We start from the raw sequence: 21,852 nt of genomic DNA on the forward strand, positions 1-21,852 counted from the left end.
GTTCCCACAGCAGCAAAAACTAAAGGTGTTTATCACCACTAAACTGGCCTTACAAGAAATTGCATAGGCTCTTCCTTAAGTCAAAAAGAAAAGGTAATAACTAGAGGTATGGGGGGGGGGGAAACCCTCTCACTGGTAAAGGCAAATATATGGTAAAGGCCGCTTTTAAAAGCTAAAGGTTAAAAGGAAAAAATAGTATAGATTAAAAGCCAAAAATAGTAAAACCAATTATGACTATAATAAGGGAGTTAAGAGATTCATAAAATAAAAAGATGAAAACATGACATCAAAAACATAAAATGTGTGTGGGGGGACCAAAAATGTAGTGCTTTTAGATTGTGTCAGAACTTAAGTGATTAAGGACACCTGGGTGGCTCAGTGGTTGAGTGTCTGCCTTCACCTCAGGGTGTGATCCCGGGGTCCCAGGATCAAGTCCCACATCAGGCCCCCCCCTTAGGGAGCCTGCTTCTCCCTCTATGTCTCTGCCTCTCCCTCTCTCTGTCTCTCATGAATAAACAAATAAAATCTTTTTTAAAAAGTAGATTGCTATATATACAGGCCAATATATTTGAACCTCTTGATAACTAAACAAAAAACCCACAATAGAAACATAAAAAATAAAGAGAAAGGCCCCCAAACATAACACTAAAGAAAACAATCAGCAACAAGAGACCAAAAAGAAATAGAGAACACAAAAACAACCAGAAAACAAATTTTTAAATGGCAGTAAGTCCATACCTATCAATAATTACTTTAAAGGTAAATGGATTAAATGCTCTAATAAAAAGAAACAGCGTGGCTGAATGGATTAAAAAAATCTGTATGCTGCCGACAAGAGACTCACTTCAGATCCAATCACACACAGACTGAAAGTGAAGAGATGGAAAAAGGTATTCCATGCCAATGGAAAAGAAAAGAAAGTTGGAATAGCAATACTCATACCACACAAAACTAGTTTGACTGGAGGTACTTGGATGGCTCAGTTGGTTGACCATCTGACTCTTGATCTCAATTCAGGTCATGATCTCAGTGTCCTGGGATCAAGCCTCACATCAAGACCTACCTGTTATTTTTTATCTTTTTGATAATGGCCAAAGTGCCTAGTGTGAGCTGATGTCTCATTGTGGTTTTGATTTGCCTTTCCCTGATGATTAGTGCTGTTGAGCTCCTTTCCATATGACTGTTGGTCATCTGTATGTCTTCTTTAGAGAAATGTCTGTTCCTATCTTCTGCCCATTTTTAAATCGGATATTTTGAGCAGCCTGGGTGGCTCAGCGGTTTAGTACCACCTTCAGCCCAGGGCTTGATCCTGGAGACCCGGGTTCAAGTTCCACGTCGGGCTCCCTGCATGGAGCCTGCTTCTCCCTCTGCCTGTGTCTCTGCCTCTCTCTCTCTCTGTGTCTCTCATGAATAAATAAATTATTTAATTAATTAATAATAAATAAAATCTTAAAAAAAGAAAAAGATTGTAAGAAAAGACAAAGAAAAGACAATACATAATAATAAGGGAGTCAATCCAAGAAGGGGATAGAATATTTGTAGATATTTATGCACCCAACAGAGAATAAGACTTAAGTCATATCAAGCATCTTTTCTGATAACAATGGTATGAAACTAGAAATCAGTTAAGAGAAGTAGAAAAAACACAAACTCTTGGAGACTAAATAACTGCTACTAAACAACCAATGTGTCAATGGACACACCAATAAGAAAATCAAAAAGTACCTTGAGACAAAGTAAAACGGAAACACAATTTTCCAAATTTATGGGATATAGCAATAGCTGTTCTAAGAGGGATGTTCATAGTGATACAGACCTACTTCAAGAAATAAGAAAAATCCCAAATAAACAATCTAACTTTACACCTAAAGGGACTAGAAAAAAAGAAAAAACAAGGCCTAAAGTTAGTAGATGGAAGGAAATAATAAAGATCAGAGAAGAAATACAGACTTAAAAAGGACCATAGAAAAGATCAATGAAATAGCTGGTTTTTTGAAAAGACAGACAAAATCAATAATCTTTATAAAGAAAAAAGACTCATCAAGAAAAAAAAAGACCCAAATAAATAAAACAAGAAACTAAGAGAAGTTACAACTGACATCACAGAAATACAAATTATAAGAGACTACCACAAACAATTATATGCCAACAAATTGAAAAAACAGTTTTCCACTGGACAAAGAAATGGACAAAATCCTAGAAACACACAAGAAGAAAACAAATTCCTAGAAACACACAACCTTCCAAGACTGAAACATGAAAAAATAGGAAATCTTGAATAGATCAATTACAAGTAATGAAATTGATTCAGTAATTTTAGAACTCCCAAAAAACAAAAGTCCAGGACTAGAGAGCTTTACAGGTGAATTTTACTAGACATTTAAAGAAGAATTAATCCCTACCTTTCTCAAATTATTCCCCCCCCCCAAAAAAAAAAAAACTGAAGGGGAAAAAAAAGAGAAAAAAAACTGAAGGGGAAGTAACAATTCCAAACTCAATTTATGAGGCCAGCATTACCTTCATACTAAAATCAGATAAAGATACCACAAAAGAAATAAAATTTCAGGCCAATATCCTTGATGGACATAGATGCAAAGATCCTCAACAAAATATTAGCAAACCAAATTCAACATAAAGGATCAAATTGCATGATCATGTGGGATTTATTCCAGGGATGCAACGATGGCACACCACCTGCAGATCAGTCAATGTGATATATCACATTAACAAAACAAAGGATACGGGATCCCTGGGTGGCGCAGCGGTTTGGCGCCTGCCTTTGGCCCAGGGCGCGATCCTGGAGACCCGGGATCGAATCCCACGTCAGGCTCCCGGTGCATGGAACCTGCTTCTCCCTCTGTCTATGTCTCTGCCTCTCTCCCTCTCTCTCTCTCTGTGTGTGTGTGACTATCATAAATAAATAAAAAATTAAAAAAAAAACAAAGGATAAAAATCATATGAACATCTAAATAGTTGCAGAAAAAGCACTTGACAAAAATCAATGTCCATTTTTACCCTCCTGGCCACTAGGCACCATGACAGCTAGCCTGTGTAGCCCAAGGAAGGTCCTTCAGGCATTTGTCTAGATAACCCTCCTTGGGGTCCTAGCCATGAGGCCAAGAACTCAGCTGGAAGTGGAGGCCTGTATGTAGGTCCTGGAGGGAGATCATGCTGTGGGATTGTCCGGGCCCATGGAAGGAAGGGGGGTTCAGGGGAGCGGCAGGGGGAGCTTATAGCAGGAGAACCAAAATGTAGGTGGCCCTTGTCTCACTCCAGCACTTGCCCTGGGTGGTACAACACCCACTTATTAAAAACTCCCAACAAAGTGGGTATAGAAGGAATGTACCTCAAAAAAAAAAAAAAAAAAGGATGTACCTCAATCAACCTAACAGAGGCTATATATGACAAATCCACAGCTAACATCATGCTAAATGGCGAAAAGCTAAAAGCCTTTCCTCTAAGATCAGGAACAAGGTAAGGATCCCCACTCTTGCCATTTTTATTCAACACAGTACTGAAACCCCTAGCTACAGCAATCAGACAAGAAAAAGAAAAGGCTTGATTCAAATTGGTAAGGAAGAAGTAAAACTGTCATTATTTGCAGATGACATGACACTATATACAGAAAACCCTAAAGACTCCACCAAAAACCTATTAGAACTAATAAATGAATTCAGTAAAGTTCCAGAATACAAAATTAATATATATAGAACTTGGTTTGCATTTCTATATACTAATGAGCTATCAGAAAGAGAAAGGAAGAAAAAAAACTTATTTAATTAAACTGCATCCTCCCCTCCCCCCCCCCAAAAAAAAAACTGGAGATAAATTTAACGTAGTAGGTTAAAGTAGGTTTCAGTACTCTGAAAACTGTAAGAATATTTATTAGGGCGGGGCACCGGGGTGGCTAAGTTGGTTAAGCATCTGCCTTCGGCTCAGGTCACAATCCCAGGGTCCTGGGATCAAGCCCTACATCAGGCTCCTTGCTCAATGGGGTGCCCCCTTCTCCCTCTCCCTCTGCTGTTCCCCGTTTGTGCTCTCTCACTCTCTGCCAAATAAATAAACATTTTTTTAAAATATTTTATTTATTTATTCATAGAGACAGAGGGGGGGAGGGGGGCAGAGACACAGGCAGAGGGAGAAGCAGGCATCATACAGAGAGCCTGAGGTGGGACTGGATCCAGGGTCTCCAGGATCACGCCCTGGGCTGCAGGTGGCGCTAAACCGCTGCACCACCGGGGCTGCCCCAAATAAACATTTTTTAAAAAGGATATTTTTGATGAAAGAAATTGAAGATAACACAAATAAATGGAAACATATACTCACATATTGGAAGAATCAATATTGTCAAAATGTCCATACTACCCAGATTCAATGCATTCCCCATCAAAATACCAATAACATTTTTCACAGAATTAGAACAAATAATACTAAAATTTCTATGGAACAACAAAAGACCCCAAATAACCAAAGCAATCTTGAGAAAGAAAAACAATGTGGAGGTAATACGCTCCCTGATTTCAAACTGCAAGCTATAGTTATCAGGACAGTATAGTACTGGCACAAAATAGACACATAGGTCTATTTTGAAAATAGAAAGAGAGCCCAGAAATAAACCCACATTTATATGGTCCATTAACCTATAACAAAGGAGGCTAGATATACAATGGAGAAAAGACAGCCTCTTCAATAAATGGTGCTGGAAAAACTGGACAGCCATATGCAAAAGAATGAAACTGGGTCACTTTCTTACACCATACACAAAATAAACTCAAAATATCAAAATAACTCAAATACAGTTTAAAACTTGAATGTAATACCTGAAACCATAAAACTGCTAAAAGAAAATATAGGTAGTAAGCTCTTTGACATTGCTCCTAGTAATATTTTTTTGGACTAGTCTCCCAAGGCAAGGGCAACAAAAGCTAGAACAAACAAATATAATTACACCAAACTAAAAAGGTTTTGCACAGTGAAGGAAACAAAATAAGAAGGCAACCTACTGAATGGGAGAAGTTATTTTCAAGTCATACATCCAGTAAAGGGTTAATATCCAAAGTATATTAAGAACTTACACGTGGAACTCGATCCCGGGTCTCCAGGATCAGGCCCTAGGCTGAAGGTGGTGCTAAACCGCTGAGCCATCCAGGCTGCCCAAAATGTCCGATTTAAAAATGGGCAGAAGATAGGAACAGACATTTCTCTAAAGAAGACATACAGATGGCCAACAGTCATATCTAATCATCAAGGAAATGCAAATCAAAACCACAATGAGACATCAGCTCACACTAGGCAGACTGGCGATTATCAAAAAGATAAAAAAATAACAAGAGTTGATAAGGATGTGGATAAAAGGGTCCCTCATACACTGCTGGTGGGCATGTAAATTGGTGCAGCCACTATGGAAAAAAAGTATGGAGGTTCCTCAAAAAATTAAAAATAGAAGTACCATATGATCCAGCCATTCCACTTCTGGGTATTTATCTCAAGAAAACAAATACCAATTTGAAGAGATATCTGCACCCCTGTGTTCACTGCAGCATTATTTACAATACCCCAGATATGAAAGCAATCTAAGTGTGCATCAATAGATGGATAACAAAGATGTGTTGTATATATGAAATATGACTTAGCCATAAAAAGAATAAAATCTTGCCATTTTGACAACGTGGGTGGACCAGAGGGCATTATGCTAAGTGAGATAAGTCAAACAGAGAAAGACAAACACAACATGACTTCACTTATATGTGGAATCTAAAAAACAAAACACATGTTATGTGTCAATGACATTTCATTAAAGCTGGAAAAAACAAAGACTCATGAGTTGCACAGCTGGATTAAGTCCTAGACTTCCGGTCTCAGAGCTGACTATAAAATAAACAAACTACATTTATTTGTCCTTTTCTCTAGTGACATTTAGTTTGTTTGCAATTTCCCTACCATGAACAGGTTTCGGGGACCATCAGTGTGTCTATCTCCCTTTGCATTTATACAACAGTGCCTGAGGGTATATACATCAAGTAGAATAGTGATGGACTTCTTTTTTGTTTTTTGAAAGCAGAGCCGATGTTATTTAAAGTTTTTCTTCTTCCCTGCAGAAAATTCTTTTGATAGAATATATGTTCCATGAAGGCAGGAATTTTTGTTTTGTTTATTGCTCTATTTATTGCTCTATTCTGAGCAAACAGAAGAATATCAAGCACATGAGAGATATTCAATAAATATCTGCTGGATATATATATGAATGATTCTTGAATATTAGACTCCGTTGCCTTAATTATGCAAACGCCTTTTATACAGCCCCAAACTGTGTGAGGAGAATTTCTAGTTACTCATCTTTGTACATTGAGAATTTTACCCAAACCTTGGATTTACCTCCCAAAGGATTCTTCTTGGATTCCAGCACTTTCTCTGATGTTATTGGTATTCTCCTCAAGGACTTTAAACTGGGGTGGGGGGCAGGGGTGGGGGTGGGTAAGGAACAAGTTCTATGACTCAACAGCCTGAAGAGAATGGGGTGGGAGCCACAGCAGTAAATGACCTGGGACATTCTCCCCCAAGTCTGGTGTGGCTTGACCTTCTTGGCGCTGCCAAACACCGTGCCAAGGTTCAGCCTTGCCCTTGCAGAGATGGAGCTCAACCTCTGCCAGCCCCATGGACACTATCAAGCCCCAGCGGCTAAGAAGACTCCAGCGAAGAGTTCCCAGACTGTCCTACCACTCCCTCTTGCCCTTCCCCTTGCTGCCTCTGAAGTAGGGCATGTTCATCAGATCCAAAACCAGACTCAGCCCTCGAGTGCCAGTGTGGTCCCATTCCACGTTATCTGGAAGAACTTCCTTCCTCTTGCATGTGAATAGCTCCCTTCTGTAGAATCTAGCCACAGTACTGGTTTCCTCTGTTTCTATTGTTGGTCAATTCTGTGGTGCTCAGAATGGGAAAAAGAACCAGAAGCACACCTACCTCTGTGCTAACTTGTCTTCAGCTGTGTTTTCCAACATGTCATAAGTCAGTTACAGACAACAGAACAGTGGTTGAATAGGAAAACTGTCACTTTAGGCTCTTTTTTGACTGCTGCTTCTATGTGAAAGCAACTGCATCTTTGATTCTAATTTTTAAACCTCTTTTTAGTGTAACTACTGGGTGGTGGAAATGGCACATCCCATGTCTTCACGTGTAAAACACAGGAATGGTTTTCTTGTGCTCTGATGGAAGAGGACTTTGGAGGGGGTGGCTGTACCCCTTTTTTTCTCTTGTCTATTTTCTACAGCCCATTCATTGTTTTACAACTAACTCTCTTTAGGTGAATAATCTTCTGTTTGCTTTTGTGCTTACTCAAGACCCATGCCAACAACTGAGAGGACAACTGAGCAGACATCTTGTAGAAAGCTCCTGGAATTAATAAATCCAGCAAATATTTAGTGATGTAGGACTACAAGGTGCCAGAACTTCTCTCAGAAGCTGAAGAGAAAACATTTTCCCATTTCAGAACTTAAAACACATCTCATCTCACAGAGCTTACCTCCTACTAAAAGAAATAGATAATAGATAAGCATCTGTCAGGTGGTGCTAATGTAAGGGAGAAAAAAAGCCAGAGTACAGAGCAAAGAATGTTGGAAAGGCATAAGGTTAGGAAGTAGAGAAACCCCCTCTCAGACCTGCTGCTTCATCATACCCTTAAGAAGTGTGGAAAAAGAACACTGAAACCTCCTAGCTATATAATCATACCTCAACAAGATTCCCTAGTTAACTGTGAAAAGTGGATGTAGGTGTGTTTGTTCATGAACATGCCTAGTAAGGTAAGACCACTTTGTGTATTATGAAATCTGGACTCTTTGAAGCAAATGTGTAATCCTCTGATCCTAACGTCCTCACTTATAAAATGAAATTAACTGTATCGTAGAGTTATTGTAAAGATCCAATGAGCCAGCATATAAGAAGTGCCAGGCATACAGTCAGCACTTAATAAATGTGGGCTTTCTTTCCTTTCTCTCTCCCCCTTTCCCAGGCTCTTACCTTGATAAAAACAGCCTTCTCCCCCAGCCATAATGATGCAACAGAGATCCTTACAAAAGAACAATTAGAAATTAGATCAGTTTTTCCTTATTGTACTATTTCCTCAATTCATAGAGCCTTTAATCTCTTTAAACAACTTGGAGTGAAGACAATTTCTTATTGGGTTCTTCTAGAGTCTGAATGGGCCTAGAATGGTGCCATAATATAGAAAAGAGTTCACTGAAATGCCATGAGGGAGGGAAGGAACTAGATTGAATTACAAATGTCCTATCATGAGAGCCGGTGAAGAAGGGGCTTTAGACCCTCCAGAGTTGGGTGTTGATGACATCTCTCTCCAACACATCATAATCAGGATAAATATGAATACTTACTAAAAAATCTAATTGAGCACCTGGGTGGCTCAGTCAGTTAAGTGTATGCCTTTGGCTCAGGTCATGATCTCAGGGTCCTGGGATTGAGTCCCACACCGGGCTCCCTGCTCTGTGGGAGCCTGCTCCTCCCTCCTGCTTGTGGTCTCCCTCACTCTCTGTCTCAAATAAATAAATAAAATCTTCAATCAATAAATAAAATAAAAAAATCTAAGTCATCCCCTCCTATTGTCCCCAGTGGTACCACATTAATAAAGAAAATAAATTCCCTCGTGGTGTGTGTGTGTGTGTGTGTGTGTGTATATATATATATATATATATATATCAAAAGAAACATATCATCATGACAAATAATAAAATGTGGCTTGAAATCAAGGTAAACTCAGCCCCTTTAATAAAGGCCATGTACGTGTTTTGGGTTTTTTTTTTTTTTTTCATCAAATAGATCAAAACCAACCTTCCTCTTTCAGAGTCATTCCCACTAGCCTCTTCATTCCATGTAGAAGTAAAGGCTCTGGAATAGAAATAAGTCATCCCTGTGACCTTGATCAAGATGTCTAACTTCTCAGAGCTTGGTTTCTCGGGCTTGGACTACGGGAACTTCTTGTGCATGTCCTGAGATTCTTCTATGAAAACATTCTTTCCCTTTCACTTCTTCCTCTATTTCTATTGCTTCTCTAATCATAAACCACACCTGCAATACTATACCGCTCCAATTCAGCAGGGTGTTCTTCCACTATCCCAATGGCTCTGGGACCATGGTGATGGTGAATCTCCTGGATAGTTGGACAGCCTTTCTAGCAAGTAATTATAAACACACACTGCATTGTATATTCTTACTCTCTGTGAAACATTTATAAGTCCTTATTCATCCTAACCTCCAGAGAGAGGTATCGTTAAGGACTCTCCACAATGAAGAGAGGAGATTTAAAACCCACCTGAGGAAAATCATTAAAAATATAAAAGGCTAGTAGTTTCTCCAAGTAGGCCTAAGTGAATAAAGATCTGATATGTCACCTACCTGATACTTTATTTTCATATACAGAGACTTGGAATACTACAAACTTTATATTTTAACTTTACTTTGATTTACGAGAGTCCTGCTGACCAGGGGCGCTGTGGAGCACAGGATGACTTGGGATCTTAACTACTCACCATTTAGCTAACCTAACTGATCCCCTCTTCTCAACTGCTTGCCATATTTCACTGTATTCGCTTGTAAAGTATACCTTCATCCTCATCTCTGTCTTATCATTGCATTACATCAGGAAAGCATCCCCTCACTTCCTTGGAAAGCTCTAGTGCCAAAAAACGGAAAGCTGTTTCTCTTGATGGAAAATTTCATGTTATGTGGAGACATGAATAAAAGACAAGACAGCTGTCAGCAAGCACCCTTTGAGCCTAACTGAATCCATATAACAATGGTGCCAAGAGGAACTGGAATATTGCAAAGGATGCAACATGTACTAGAGTGTGGTTCTCAGACTTTGGTTGATGTGCAAAGAGTCAAAGAAATTCCAGGGTACTGACATAAAGTTGACAACATTTTTCATACATGGCCTTAAAAACAAAAGGAAAAACTACCCTCTTCTATTGTCATTTCATTTCAAATGGACAATCTATGTAGTGGAATATTATTCGGACATAAAAAGTAATGAGGTTCTAATATAGGCTACGACATAGATGAACTTTGAAAACATTAGGCCAAGTGAAATAAGCCAGACACAAAAAGACAAATACTGTATGATTCCACTTACATGAGGTATCTAGAGTAGTCAAATACGTAATGATGGAAAGTAGATCAGAGGTTACCAGGGGATGAGGAGTTATCGCTTCATGGGTAGTTTCTTGAAATAGATACTGGTGATGGTTGCACAACATCATGTAATTAATGCCACTAAATTGTACACCTAAAAAATGGTTATAATGGTTCAAAAGGGGGACATTTTCACACACACACACACACACACACACACACACACACACACACACAAACACACGGTGCAAAGCACAGAGGTAAACAGATCATCCACAGTAGCTTTCATTGATGTAAGAGGAAAGGACAGATGCAGATCCAGGTGAGTTTGTCAGTTCAGCTGTGGAAACAGATATTCCTGGATCATCTGCTGAGAGTGAAAGGGTCTTGGGGTTGGCATCCTATTTCTTCTACCAACTTGGTACTTCTTTGTGCAGGTTTTGGTGTTCCCCGTGATCTGGCCCTGAGTTTATCTAACCAACACATTCACTAATTCAAACCATCCACTTCAGCCAAGCCATTCTCCTCACCAGCTGAGTAGACCACCCAGCTGTCTCTCATCTCTATCTTCTTATTCATGTTGCTAATGCTTTCCATTGTTCAGCCACATCCTTCCCATTTTCAAGGCCAGTTCAAGAACCATTTCCACATGGAAGACATTATCTCTTCCATAGTTTTCCTACCCCCCTAATCATTCTCAGTGACTTCGCTGGCCTTGAATACCAACAGCATATAAAATGTTCTTCCTTGTTAGAACTTACCCATAGCAGTGTATTAATTATTGTTTTCCACTTACTAGTCATTTGTAGGCTCCTTCTCTTAATCTTATTTACTAAGCAAGTACTAATAGTTTTCAAGTACCCAGCAAATACTATTATTGTTGATTAGTGAATAATAATTAACAATTGTTGGTAGTTAAGTAGCCCACGCGTTCCACAGTACTTTCACACATATAATTATGGGATCATTGTTTACCACAGCCTCTTAAATCCCCACAACAAACTTATTAATGAAATATTAGCTCCATTTCAGTGAAAAAGAACCTGAGGTTTTGAAGAATCAAGTGGCTCACGCTAGTTCACATGCTAATTAACAAGTTAATAATTAATATTATATTTAATAACAATTAGAATCAATCTTGTGTATTAAGAAATTTCCTAATATATGTCCAACTGAGAATAAACATAGGAAAAAAGACTTTTTATATAGAAAATGATACATTTATTTTGTTATTTAATAAATGTTTTGTCACACAACCTGAGTCCATTTAGCCATCTTATTTCACAAAACTATTTTCAACTTTAAAAAGTTATTTTCACCTTTAAAAAGTTAACAAGTAATACATATTTGTCATGGAAAAATGAGAAAATAAGTCAGGGGGAGAAAGTCCATAATCCCACTATCTAAAGTCAACAACTACCAACAGATAGCTTTCCACACATTTGTCTCTAAGTCTATGTAGACCCCCTTTCTTTGAATAGAAAATGGAATTTTTGTGTAGAGAGATAGATAGCTTTGCTAATAGGCTTTTTAACTTAATGATGGGAATTAATATATTTGTATGTCAAATACATCTATGGTCCCATTAATGACAGCATGACTTGTAAGCTACTCCTCTATTTTTATATGTTTAAGTTGGCTCACATTTCTTCTATCATATAAAAAAGCTCTGTGATGAACATGTACTTGTCCAATTATTGCCTAAGGATGAATTCCTAAAAGTAGGACTTACAGGTCAATGATAAACTATTTTTGAATTTTTTTTTTCATGAAATAGAGGTGATAAGACAGATTTAGGGGGCATGCTAAGTTTTTAGTATTCTGTTGTACTCAAAACTTTCTTAAACCTGATAAAACTGTTTTTTAAATATTTCCAAAGAATTTAAATAGGTGGTTTCAACATCCCAGCCCCTTCAAACTATAAAAACATACAGGTAAAAAGCACAGAAATCTAACATTGATTTGGAAGACACAACATATCCTAATTTCAATAACATTTTTATTATATCTTTAATAAAATGAGAAAAGCAGGAAGAAAGATGAACCCACATTTGTAAAAACGATCTCCTCCAATTTTTAAAAACTTTTTTTTTATTTTTCTGATTCAAAAAATACATATTCGTTATAGAAAATTTGGAAAATACAGAGAATAAGGAAAATAGAATTTCCCAGAATCCAACAATACTTCAGATAGCCTTACAGTTTTACTACTTTCTCCACGTGTACTTTTTAACAATTAGCCAGTTTTCTTCTCACCTCACCCGACCCCCCAGGAAAAAGGGGAAGACAGGTCCTTGAGGGTCACGGCGGGTGACGTTCGCCGCACCACTTGATCCTGGCTGAAGGCTTCCCTTCTTGCTGAGCTGTGCCCTGTTTCCCTTCTTACTTCCCAGATTGCTACACAAGTGCACAAGCCACCATCCCCACCACCACCACCAAAGCAGGGCCAAGGCTCCTCTGCCTCCAGAACTCCCAACAGGAGAACTCACAAAGTCAACCTCCAGCTGCCTGCTTCATTTCAGAGCCAGGCTTCTCCCCAGTAACACCTTGAAGATTTATCTCCGCTGATCAACATCTGAAGCAGCAACGAATACCTCGTAAAATATATACAACATTTAAAGTTTAGCAAGTTCTCTCACACACATTTAACCTCTGCGAGAGTCTTCTGAAGTGGACAGAGCAGACATCCCCATGTAACAGAAAAGGAAACTTAGGTGCAGAGGAGCTGAGCAAAAGGCCAAAGGAAGTGAGTGGCAGAGCTTGGATTTGAAGCCATAAATTGACTCCAACGTCAGAGAGCTCTTGACCTAGCCATTACTAACAAACCATTCTTAAGACTGACAAGTAGAAATTAAGAGCCAGAGGGATCTTCAATAAATCACCTAATCTAATCCCTTCTTAGTAGCCATAGATAAGGAAAATAAGTCCCAGAGAAGCTAGGTGATTGCTGAAAGTCACCAGCTTTCGTGATGAAGAGGATCTAAAGGCACAATCTTCAGACTCCCAGGCCAGTGCTCACTCCAGTCGTCCCTAGAGAGATGTTCTTTAATAAGCTGGTCTCTCATCCGGTGTCTTCCCGTTAGCCAAATGTCAACCAGGAATTAAAATCCTAAAAGTGTAGAATGTTAGAGCCAGAAGGGACCTTAAAGACCGCCCAGGCCAACCCACTCGCTTTACAGATGAGGAATCTAAGGTTCAACATCCCACGGATTTGATGTTCAATTCTATGCACTTTTCCTTCCACTTGTCATATCACTTCCCTTTTAAGTAGTTAAAAACAAAATCTGGCCAAAGATTTTACTTCCTTCTTTGACACTCAGCGTGCCACAGGCCATGGATCAGCAAAATCAAAGTGAAACTAAATGGGACTTGAATTCAGAAGATACTCAGTTTGTAACAGATGTACCCACCAGGACTGTGTCACAAAATACCCAAGTTCTGCTGATTTCTAATCAGGCTCCCCCACTCCCCACCCTCCCTCCCTAATCAGAGAGGCCTGTTGAAATCCATGTGTTTTAGGAAAGGGTGCCAATGACCCTTTGGAAGTCACCACCCCTTTAATCTGTAAAAATGTAGCAATACTGTTTTTGCTAAAGGCTTGACTCCAACCAATCAGCCAGGAATCCTAATTAAACTGGCAGCACATCACCGGGGCTGTCACAGTTCCCTGACCCCAATGGATTCAGACCCTGCTCCCACCGTCTTTGTGTATCACCCGGATCAGCTCCTGAATGTACGCCTCCTTGATTGTTCTGTAGCAGTTCCATGGTTCTATGGCTAGCCTCACTTCTCTAATGAGATGGAAAGCTCTCTGAGGGCAAGAGGCTCCTTCTACCGCCCCTAGCTTCAAGGACCTTGAAGAAGGATACACAAAGCCATGTGCAAAACCCAGCGCAGTCACAGAGGTGTAAACAGGAAGCCAAGGAGCCCAGAGGGCGAGCACCTACCGGTGGGGAGGGGTAGCTGCTGGGCAAAGTGACAGATCCGAGTCTTAAAGGGCTAGTGGAATCAGTCGGGCAAAGGTAGGCGGGCGGCAAGCCAGGCAGGCGGGCCAGCGTCAGCAAAAGCAAGGAGAGAAACAGTTCAACGTAGCATCTAGTGCAAAGCGGGGGCTGTGGGCATCAGGCTGCAGCGGTGGGCCACAGGGAGGCGGCAGGCGACGGGCAGGCGACCAGCCCGCGTATCTCCCGCTGACCCGTGCCGGGAGCGCGGCTTACGCAACTCGCGAATTTGGGCGCCCGAGCCGAGGCTCTGCCAACGGCCTCCCGCCGCGGCCGCGCCGGCCCCTCCCCGAGCACCTGTGCACCTTCGCAGCTGCCAAAGCAAACGCGGGGCTGCTTGATTCCGCTAGATTCTCCGCGCGGGCCGCGCCCCCCGCCCCCGCCCCCTGGCCCCGCCCCCTGCCCCCGGCCCCCGCCCCCGGCCCCTGCCCCCGCCCCCGGCCCCGGCCCCGGCCCCGGCCCCCTCGGGTCTCCGCTCTGGTTTAAACGCCTGTGGACGCTCCGTGGCGGGCGCCTGCGCTAGCGAGCGGCCCGCGGTTCTCTCCGCAGTCGCCGCCGGGGCTCCTGAAGAAGACTCCCTGCGGGCCTGCGGGCCCCGGCGGGGAGGCTGGGGGGCTGCGGGCTGGGGGCTGCGGGCTGGGGGCGGCGGGCTGGGGGCGGCGACGGCTCCCTCCGCGGCTGGCCCGGGGCCCGGCTCGGCGGCCGGGCAGGGGCCGGTGCCCTCCGGGGCTCGCGCAGCGTGGAGACCGGCAGGACGGGCCGCGGCCGCGCGGGCACCGGGGGCGGCGCAGGCTCCCCCGCAGCCAGGCTCGGGCCGGGGCCGGGGCCGGGGCCGGGGCCGGGGCCGGGGCCGGGGCAGGAGCCGGGCGGACGCGGTGGCGGGGCGCGGGCCGGGGCGGCTCGGGGCCGGGGCTCGCTCGGCCGCGGTCCGCGGTTCCCGGTCCGCGCCGGCCCCAGGCCGTTGCCATTACCTGGCCAGCGTAGTTTTCCCCGAGCCCGGGAGGCCTCGCAGGAGGTAGAGGTGTTTCCTAAAGCTGTGGCGGCGCGGAGGTGTCCCACGCGGGGGCGGCGGGGCTGGCGGCCGAGGCTGCTGCTGCTGCTGCTGCTGCTGGAGGCTCAGCCTCCCAAAGGATTCAAGGAAACTCTCCTCCATGGGGTGGGGGCTGGCTGCGAGAGCCCCGGGTTCCCTTTCCTGAAGTCACGGTCTTGGCCAAAGCTGTTGTTTTTGTGGCTCTCCGGCCATGTGATAGATGGAGGGGCGGGCGCTCGGAGCCCAGCCCCTCCCTCCCTCCCGCCCGAACCGCGCTGCGTGGGAGGGGGCGTCCCCACCTGGAGAGCCCGGGGCGCCGGGAGGCCGCAGCGCGGAGAACCCGGGCGCGCCCCGCACCCCCGCCCCCCGCCCCCCTGCCCCGCTCCGCGACCCCGCTCCCCCGCCCTGCCCGGTGGGACCCTAGGACGCTTCCCTGGGCCTCCGGCCTCGGAAGTCAGGCCCTCTGCCACAGCCCTTCTCCACCCCACCCCGACTGGCCCAGACCTTGAAAGTGAAAACATTTCGGTCGACGATTAAACAACTGTGAACCGCATTCTGAATAGTAACAGTAAAGTCCATTGTCTCCCCCGGTTTATGAGCACCAATATCTGGCTAGTGTCCCGGCGGCTAACACGCTGTCCCAGGGCCTGTAACGTTTCTTTCCCTTTTTTTTTTTTTAATCCTTCTTTAGCCTGCCAAAAATATTCTTAGAAAGCTTTGTTGCCTCTACGTAACTTTAAATCTCATCATCAGAAAAATGCACCCCTTAAAACTCAGACTGATCTGGCCACAGCTGCAAAAACTAGGTCTCCTGAGAAGAACTATACTGCCCAGGTACTTGCTCTGCTGCCACCTGAAAAGATACGGCCTCTCTGGAACTCTTTCAGCTCCCCAGGGAAAGAAGCAGTCTACTGAAATCATTTATAGAGAAGTATCCAGAATGAAGTTCTAAGTTCCAGGAACTGATGAGCTCCAGTTGGTTGATCACCATAGCACTCTCCAATATTTCACACTCAAGGGTGTGATAGAGCGATCCTATTTTCTGAACCAAAATTCAAGATGCATGGACAGAAAGAGACAATATTGAAAATACCATGCTGGAAAAATCCAGCGTATATGGTGGCTTTGGCTGTAATAATTAACTGTAAAGTAAATACGTTTTGTTTCTGGCAGCTAAGGTATGAACATTTTGAAAAGGAATTGTGAAGAGAAGCAATTTCCTTCTGAAACAAAATCCAGAGATTTCACAATAAACTTTGGAAAGAAGGGCTCAAGTAGGGAGGGAGGGGTCTGTGCTGAGAATTGTACCTTCCCCCCTGGGATTCCCCTGGAGAGGTGGGGCAGGGAGATGACCTGCTCTCCCTTGAAAATCCCTTCCCAGAATCAGAGGAAGGATCTTGGCACTGCTGAGAAAACAAGAATTTCAAAGGCTTCTCTATATATTAGGGGAAAACCATAAGGAACAGATAACAGGCATGACTCATAAAAATAGTGATGCTTTAATATAGGTATCCTCTACTTCTATGTATTCTATATACTTCTTATAAGAGTTTTTGCCCACCCTCAAATTACTACCTTTTTCATTCTAGACTTGCACTGTACGATACAGGCTTTTGAATGCTTGAAATGTGGCTAGTGCAAATCGAGATTAAAATACACACACATGAAAAAAATGTAAAATATCTTAGTAATTTGTATATTGACTGTGTTGAAATAGTAGTATGTTGGTGTGTTAATACAGAATTAAAGTTAATTTCACTTGTTTCTTTTAGCTTTTCTTAATGCAGCTACTAGAAAAGTTTAAATTACATATGTGGCTGGTTTATTTCTATTAGTGCTGCATGAGACCTCCATCTATTTCTATTTCCTTCTACAGAGAAGGCCCCAGGCAATGTGGGAAACGGCATGGGGGGGTGCTAGAGATTTGGGGGTCTAGAGGTTTTGGCATATGGAGTCTGCAGTGTCTGTGGCAGATGGAACACCCTAGTAGAGGCTGAGAAATAGGAGTGTTGCTCAGAAGAGAGGTCTGAGCTAGAGACAGCTTTGGGAATCCTTTCCAGGTGAGAAGATAGATGATAGAGCAGACAGCTGAAGACGGGGCACTGGACACACCAGTATTTAAGTACTGTGTCTTTGAAGTGGAGTTGCCAAAGGAGAGTATAAGAGAATGATCAGCAAAGCAGACATAACTCTGAAACAGAGAGAGATGTATGGAGGCCCAGGGAAAAAGAGCTTCAAGGAGGAGAAGATGGTCAGTAACACCTGGAAGTGACCCTACACACTTTTCTTTCAAGCCCCGCATTTAACTAGTCGACAAACTCTGGCTGTTTTTCTGATTTAGTCCTCTAAACCACACTGTTTAAAGTTATCTGTGTTTCTGTATCCCCCCACTAGACTGTATAAGTAGGAACAGTCACCCCAAGATCTAACAACACCACCTGGGATTCAGGAGGTGCTCAGTAAGTGTATGTGGACCTGAGCCACTTTCTCAATAGATAAGTGTGAGCTTGGGATTTACTAAATATTAAGAATAAACAAAGATCGTGGTAATGTCAGCCAAAGAGTAAACTGTAAGTAAACACGTTGACGGATCAGAGATCCAGCTTGCTATTAGCTGCATTCAGATCTTTACTGTTTCTCTCTGGGTGGCAGCTTCCAGAGAGCTGGGCTACACCCAAGTCAGAGGATCCCTGCGATAACACTCCTTAGTGCCCTCATTTCATCCAACCAACTTTTCAGCTTGAGGGTTCCATTCCATGTCTCGCTCATGTGATGACCAGCACAATCTGACTTTGCTGCACTAGAAACTATTAGCATGACAGGTGTAAGGAAAATTATATAAGTAACTTTTGGCAAATGCAACCTTCAAATATTCCTCTAATCACTACTGCTTTAAAAACATGGGAAAATAAGGAGGTACACAACAAGAACTAGTGGAAACCAGGAATGTAACCCTCAAACCTACAGTTCCAAATAACTCAGGATTTAGAACGCTTATTCGTAAATCAGCCCCCGGTTTCTACCCCAGCGATACCAAGATGGCAGGAAGTCTGAAACCAAGATGGAGCTTCCAAAGCAGTTTAACCAAACGCCCTTTTAACATAGTAGAACCATTTAAAATATGTAGGCAGGACCTATCCCAATCCTCTCTAATCCTATGTCTTTTCTTTCCCTACCAAAAATTTTCTGATGTTTTTACTCAAAAATATAAATTAGTCTTATCCACATATATGCTCCTCCTGGTATATATAACTGGTATAAATGGAAAGGACTGGAAAGAAGTTTAGCTTTGCCTGCTTAGCTGTTTCTGTGGTGGACTCCGGATTGCTCTAGCACCTCCACTTGCACCTGCTGCCACAGATTCTGCACAATCTGACCAGTCAGAGATAGGACTTTGTCCCTCTCTACTAACACTGCTCCCTCCTGGCTCTTCCCTCATCCTCCCTTAGAAGCCAGATGGAAGCTGCAGGAAGCTAGAAGTTAGGGAAAGGGGGACAAGGGAAGAGAAACAATGTAGCAGGTATATGTCTACTTGGTTGAATTAACAGGACATGCACAGGACTCTGGTGGCCTGGGAGAAGTCTGCCATGTGGAACGTTCTCTGGACAAGCCTGATTTTGCTCACTGTACCCCACCTGCCTCTACCTCCCACAATCCATTCCTTATTTTTTTAGTGCCATACCCCTTCCCCAAGGTGAGGACCATATCTTCTTTTCCACAGCACCTATTTCACTAGCCACAAGGGCACTTGAGGACTATAAGCTTTAAGGAGGAAGCCTGGGAGCAGGAGAAAGTGGCCCCAGCCCATTTTTCTAAAGTTCCATCTTGGAAATTAGGGCAAGATAATAAAGATAGGGGCTGGAGTAAGCTGGAGACATTCTGGATCCCAAGTACAAGCCTGGATAGATGGTCACCTGCTTTGCATCAGTACAGCATAGAGGTGTTTCAGAACTGGTCACTACGCATACCTTACTAATTGTTAAATATTCACAATATTACCCTTGGGGAAGGCATGGCAGTGTGAATTCTATGTATTCATTAGACATCCATAAATACCGTCAGTGAAGGCCCCCTAAGAAAACAAGGATTTGCCAGATGCCAGAGTCCCCTCCACAGCTGTCTGTGCTTAGATGCTAATACTGTTGTTCTTCCCTGGAATCATCGCATCCTGGACCAAAAACAAGGCCAGTTTTACAATGGCTCTAGGAGCCTGAAGAGAAAGCAAGACTCTTGAGGAGTTCAAGCAAACACTGACGACCCTGGTCTCCATCTGGAACAGACTCACCATCTAGGAGAAAGATAGCTTTCTTCTAAAGCTATATGAAATGAGAATAAGGAAAAATATAGATCTATTTTAAATAAAGCCCTCAATTTCCAATAAAGATGGAAGATGGAACACAAATATTTAATTTCTACTCCCTCTTTGAAACCTCACTAATTTTTTTTGGGGGGGGCAGTTGTTTTGTTAATCTTTTTAAGCATAAACCATAATAAAAAAGAGAGATTCATAGCACCAAAATTTTGAAAACTGGAAAGACCAAGTGTTAATTAATTTGGCAAAAACAAACAAAAAGCCCAAACCCAAAACCCCAACCCTCTCCCCTAAAAAACCCTGAATTATAGAAAGCCATGAGTTAATATAATTTACCCTGCATAACCCCTAAATTTCAGGAACTAGAAGATCCGGGGCTGGAACTGGGGCTCTAAACAGGAAGGTCAGTTGGAAGTCTGTTTAAGAAACAAATATCCAGAGTCAGGCAGTTGCCCATCTCCTAGAGAAGCCAGGAAGGTTTATTCCCTGGAGATCAGACAGGATAGGGAGGAGTAGGAGTAAGATCAGACAGTCAGGGCTCCCTTTCTGAAAAATGGAAGGATTAAGTAAACTCCTACATGTTGGTGATAGTGAGTAATCACCCCTAATTTCTGTTTTTCAAAGATGAATTTTCACATCAGAAGTTTGTTAAATACAACTAAACTAAAACAATTTAAAAAGATGGTTACCTGTCATATGGTGGAAGTCCCACAATTGCTAATCCATATCCTTGAAGCCAGATAGATTTCAGAATTCAGAAAGAGTGTGTGTGTGTGTGTGTGTGTGTGTGTGTGTATGTGTATATATAACACCTTACATTCTGAGTGGGGGCTGGGTAGCCCGTGGTAATTAAACACATTAATATTTCTGCAATGAAATGTTATGACTGAACAGTCACACTAGGTAGGATAAAGAGTAAAACTAAGTTTTGCTGTTTGTGTCAAGTTTTGCTCACACCTTAGTTTTAATGCCAAACATTTAAGAAACAAAACAAAACAAAAACTTTTTGATTTTCAGAGCTTTTTTGGATTTTAGAATTTTAGAAATGGAATCACAGACCCATACTTGAATATAAGGCCTACCCTTCCAACCTGATGTGATTTTTAAAATAAATTACTCAAGTTTTCTGTGCCTTATTTTCTTCCATAAAACAAATTAAAGTAGGGCAAACATCTTCACAATTAGATAATAAAAAGTTCAAGTTGTTACCTCTTTTGTTGAGTTTTTTATTATTCAAATAACTAATCAAGAACAGTTGAACAGATTATCCAAACCAGTTTTGGTATCCTGTGAGTATATGGCTGACAATAATCCTTTGGGTGGGCACTGAGCACTCTTTCTTGATGGTGAGGATCTTCAACAGCACCAAGAAGACTGAAGAATTCAACTACAAACAAAACACAGGCCAAACAAGTCCACACAAAACAGTGACTTACATGGAGTCAGCTGTCAGTGTCTCAGGCTATTTCCCTATTTATGCCACTCCCCTGCATGTAGACCTTCACTCTCCCCCACAATCCCCACATCCTGCCTGGTCCCACCTCATGTGACAGACAGAGGCAGTCTCCCTGACAGTGCCTGACCTCCTGTCTTTAAATCCACACCTGGGGATCCCTGGGTGGCGCAGCGGTTTAGCGCCTGCCTTTGGCCCAGGGCGCGATCCTGGAGACCCGGGATCGAATCCCACGTCGGGCTCCCGGTGCATGGAGCCTGCTTCTCCATCTGCCTGTGTCTCTGCCTCTCTCTCTCTCTGTCTCTCTGTGACTATCGTAAATAAATTTTAAAAAAAAATTAAAAAATAAATAAATAAATAAATCCACACCTGTACTCTGTCCCATTCCCTGAGGATCCAGCTATTTACACTAGAAAGTTCATAATAAATACACTAATTCATGCAAATGTGTTACCAAGTTTGTGGAGTCAATGTGTTGCTCTCCTAGATAACACAATTTCTGTTCTGCCTGGGACATTTCAAAGACAATGCTGGCACCCAAGGGGTATTTAGAGAAGGGGAATTAACCCTTCTAAGAGCCTATTATTTTTCAGGCACTATGTTAAGTACTTTGCACAAGTTATGTCGCTAATCCTCATTTAATATTCTCTTGACAGGTTGCTATCATAAATCTTTTTTGCAGGTGAAGAAATTGAGGCTCTGAGAGGGTGTCTTGTTTAAGATCACACAGCCAGACAGCAAGAGCTACAAGATGGGAACACATCCTCATTCCAGCACTCTGCCCCACCTCTTTACCCAAGCAACAATAAAACACCCTAGCAACCAGCAGCAGGAAGAGGATCTTGAAATAGGCAGGGACTTGGGGCTCCTAGAGCCAACCACATTCTCCTATTTCCCCCCTTATACATTTCTTTTTTTT

General features: G+C 42.6%; 2 protein-coding genes and 1 non-coding gene across 10 annotated transcripts in view; all 3 read right to left on the reverse strand.

Moving 5' to 3' along the window:
- The window catches only part of N4BP2L1 (NEDD4 binding protein 2 like 1), a 32,980-nt gene extending 17,593 nt beyond the window's left edge, over positions 1-15,387 (reverse strand). Inside the window, exon 1 of one of the 4 annotated variants that reach the window (XM_055317446.1) lies at positions 15,110-15,384. In XM_055317446.1, coding sequence (XP_055173421.1) covers positions 15,110-15,291 — 182 coding nt within the window. In that variant the 5' untranslated portion in view covers positions 15,292-15,384. Of the gene's footprint in view, positions 1-15,109 lie in introns of all 4 variants that reach the window. The other 3 variants (XM_055317449.1, XM_055317447.1, XM_055317448.1) reach the window with 3 other exon arrangements.
- LOC129504677 (small nucleolar RNA SNORA16B/SNORA16A family) lies at positions 6,981-7,110 on the reverse strand. The gene has a single exon (XR_008663405.1). It is a non-coding gene; the product is annotated as a small nucleolar RNA SNORA16B/SNORA16A family (small nucleolar RNA).
- Positions 15,388-20,614: 5,227 nt separating the features above from the next.
- The window catches only part of LOC129504460 (NEDD4-binding protein 2-like 2), a 78,739-nt gene continuing 77,501 nt past the window's right edge, over positions 20,615-21,852 (reverse strand). For 2 of the 5 annotated variants that reach the window (XM_055317151.1, XM_055317150.1), the window contains exon 10: positions 20,615-20,867. In XM_055317151.1, coding sequence (XP_055173126.1) covers positions 20,745-20,867 — 123 coding nt within the window. In that variant the 3' untranslated portion in view covers positions 20,615-20,744. The remainder of the gene's footprint in view (positions 20,868-21,852) is intronic. The other 3 variants (XM_055317154.1, XM_055317152.1, XM_055317149.1) reach the window with 2 other exon arrangements.

This window comes from Nyctereutes procyonoides, unplaced genomic scaffold, assembly GCF_905146905.1.
Source record: "Nyctereutes procyonoides isolate TBG_1078 unplaced genomic scaffold, NYPRO_anot_genome, whole genome shotgun sequence".
NCBI classification, from domain to species: Eukaryota; Metazoa; Chordata; class Mammalia; order Carnivora; family Canidae; genus Nyctereutes; species Nyctereutes procyonoides.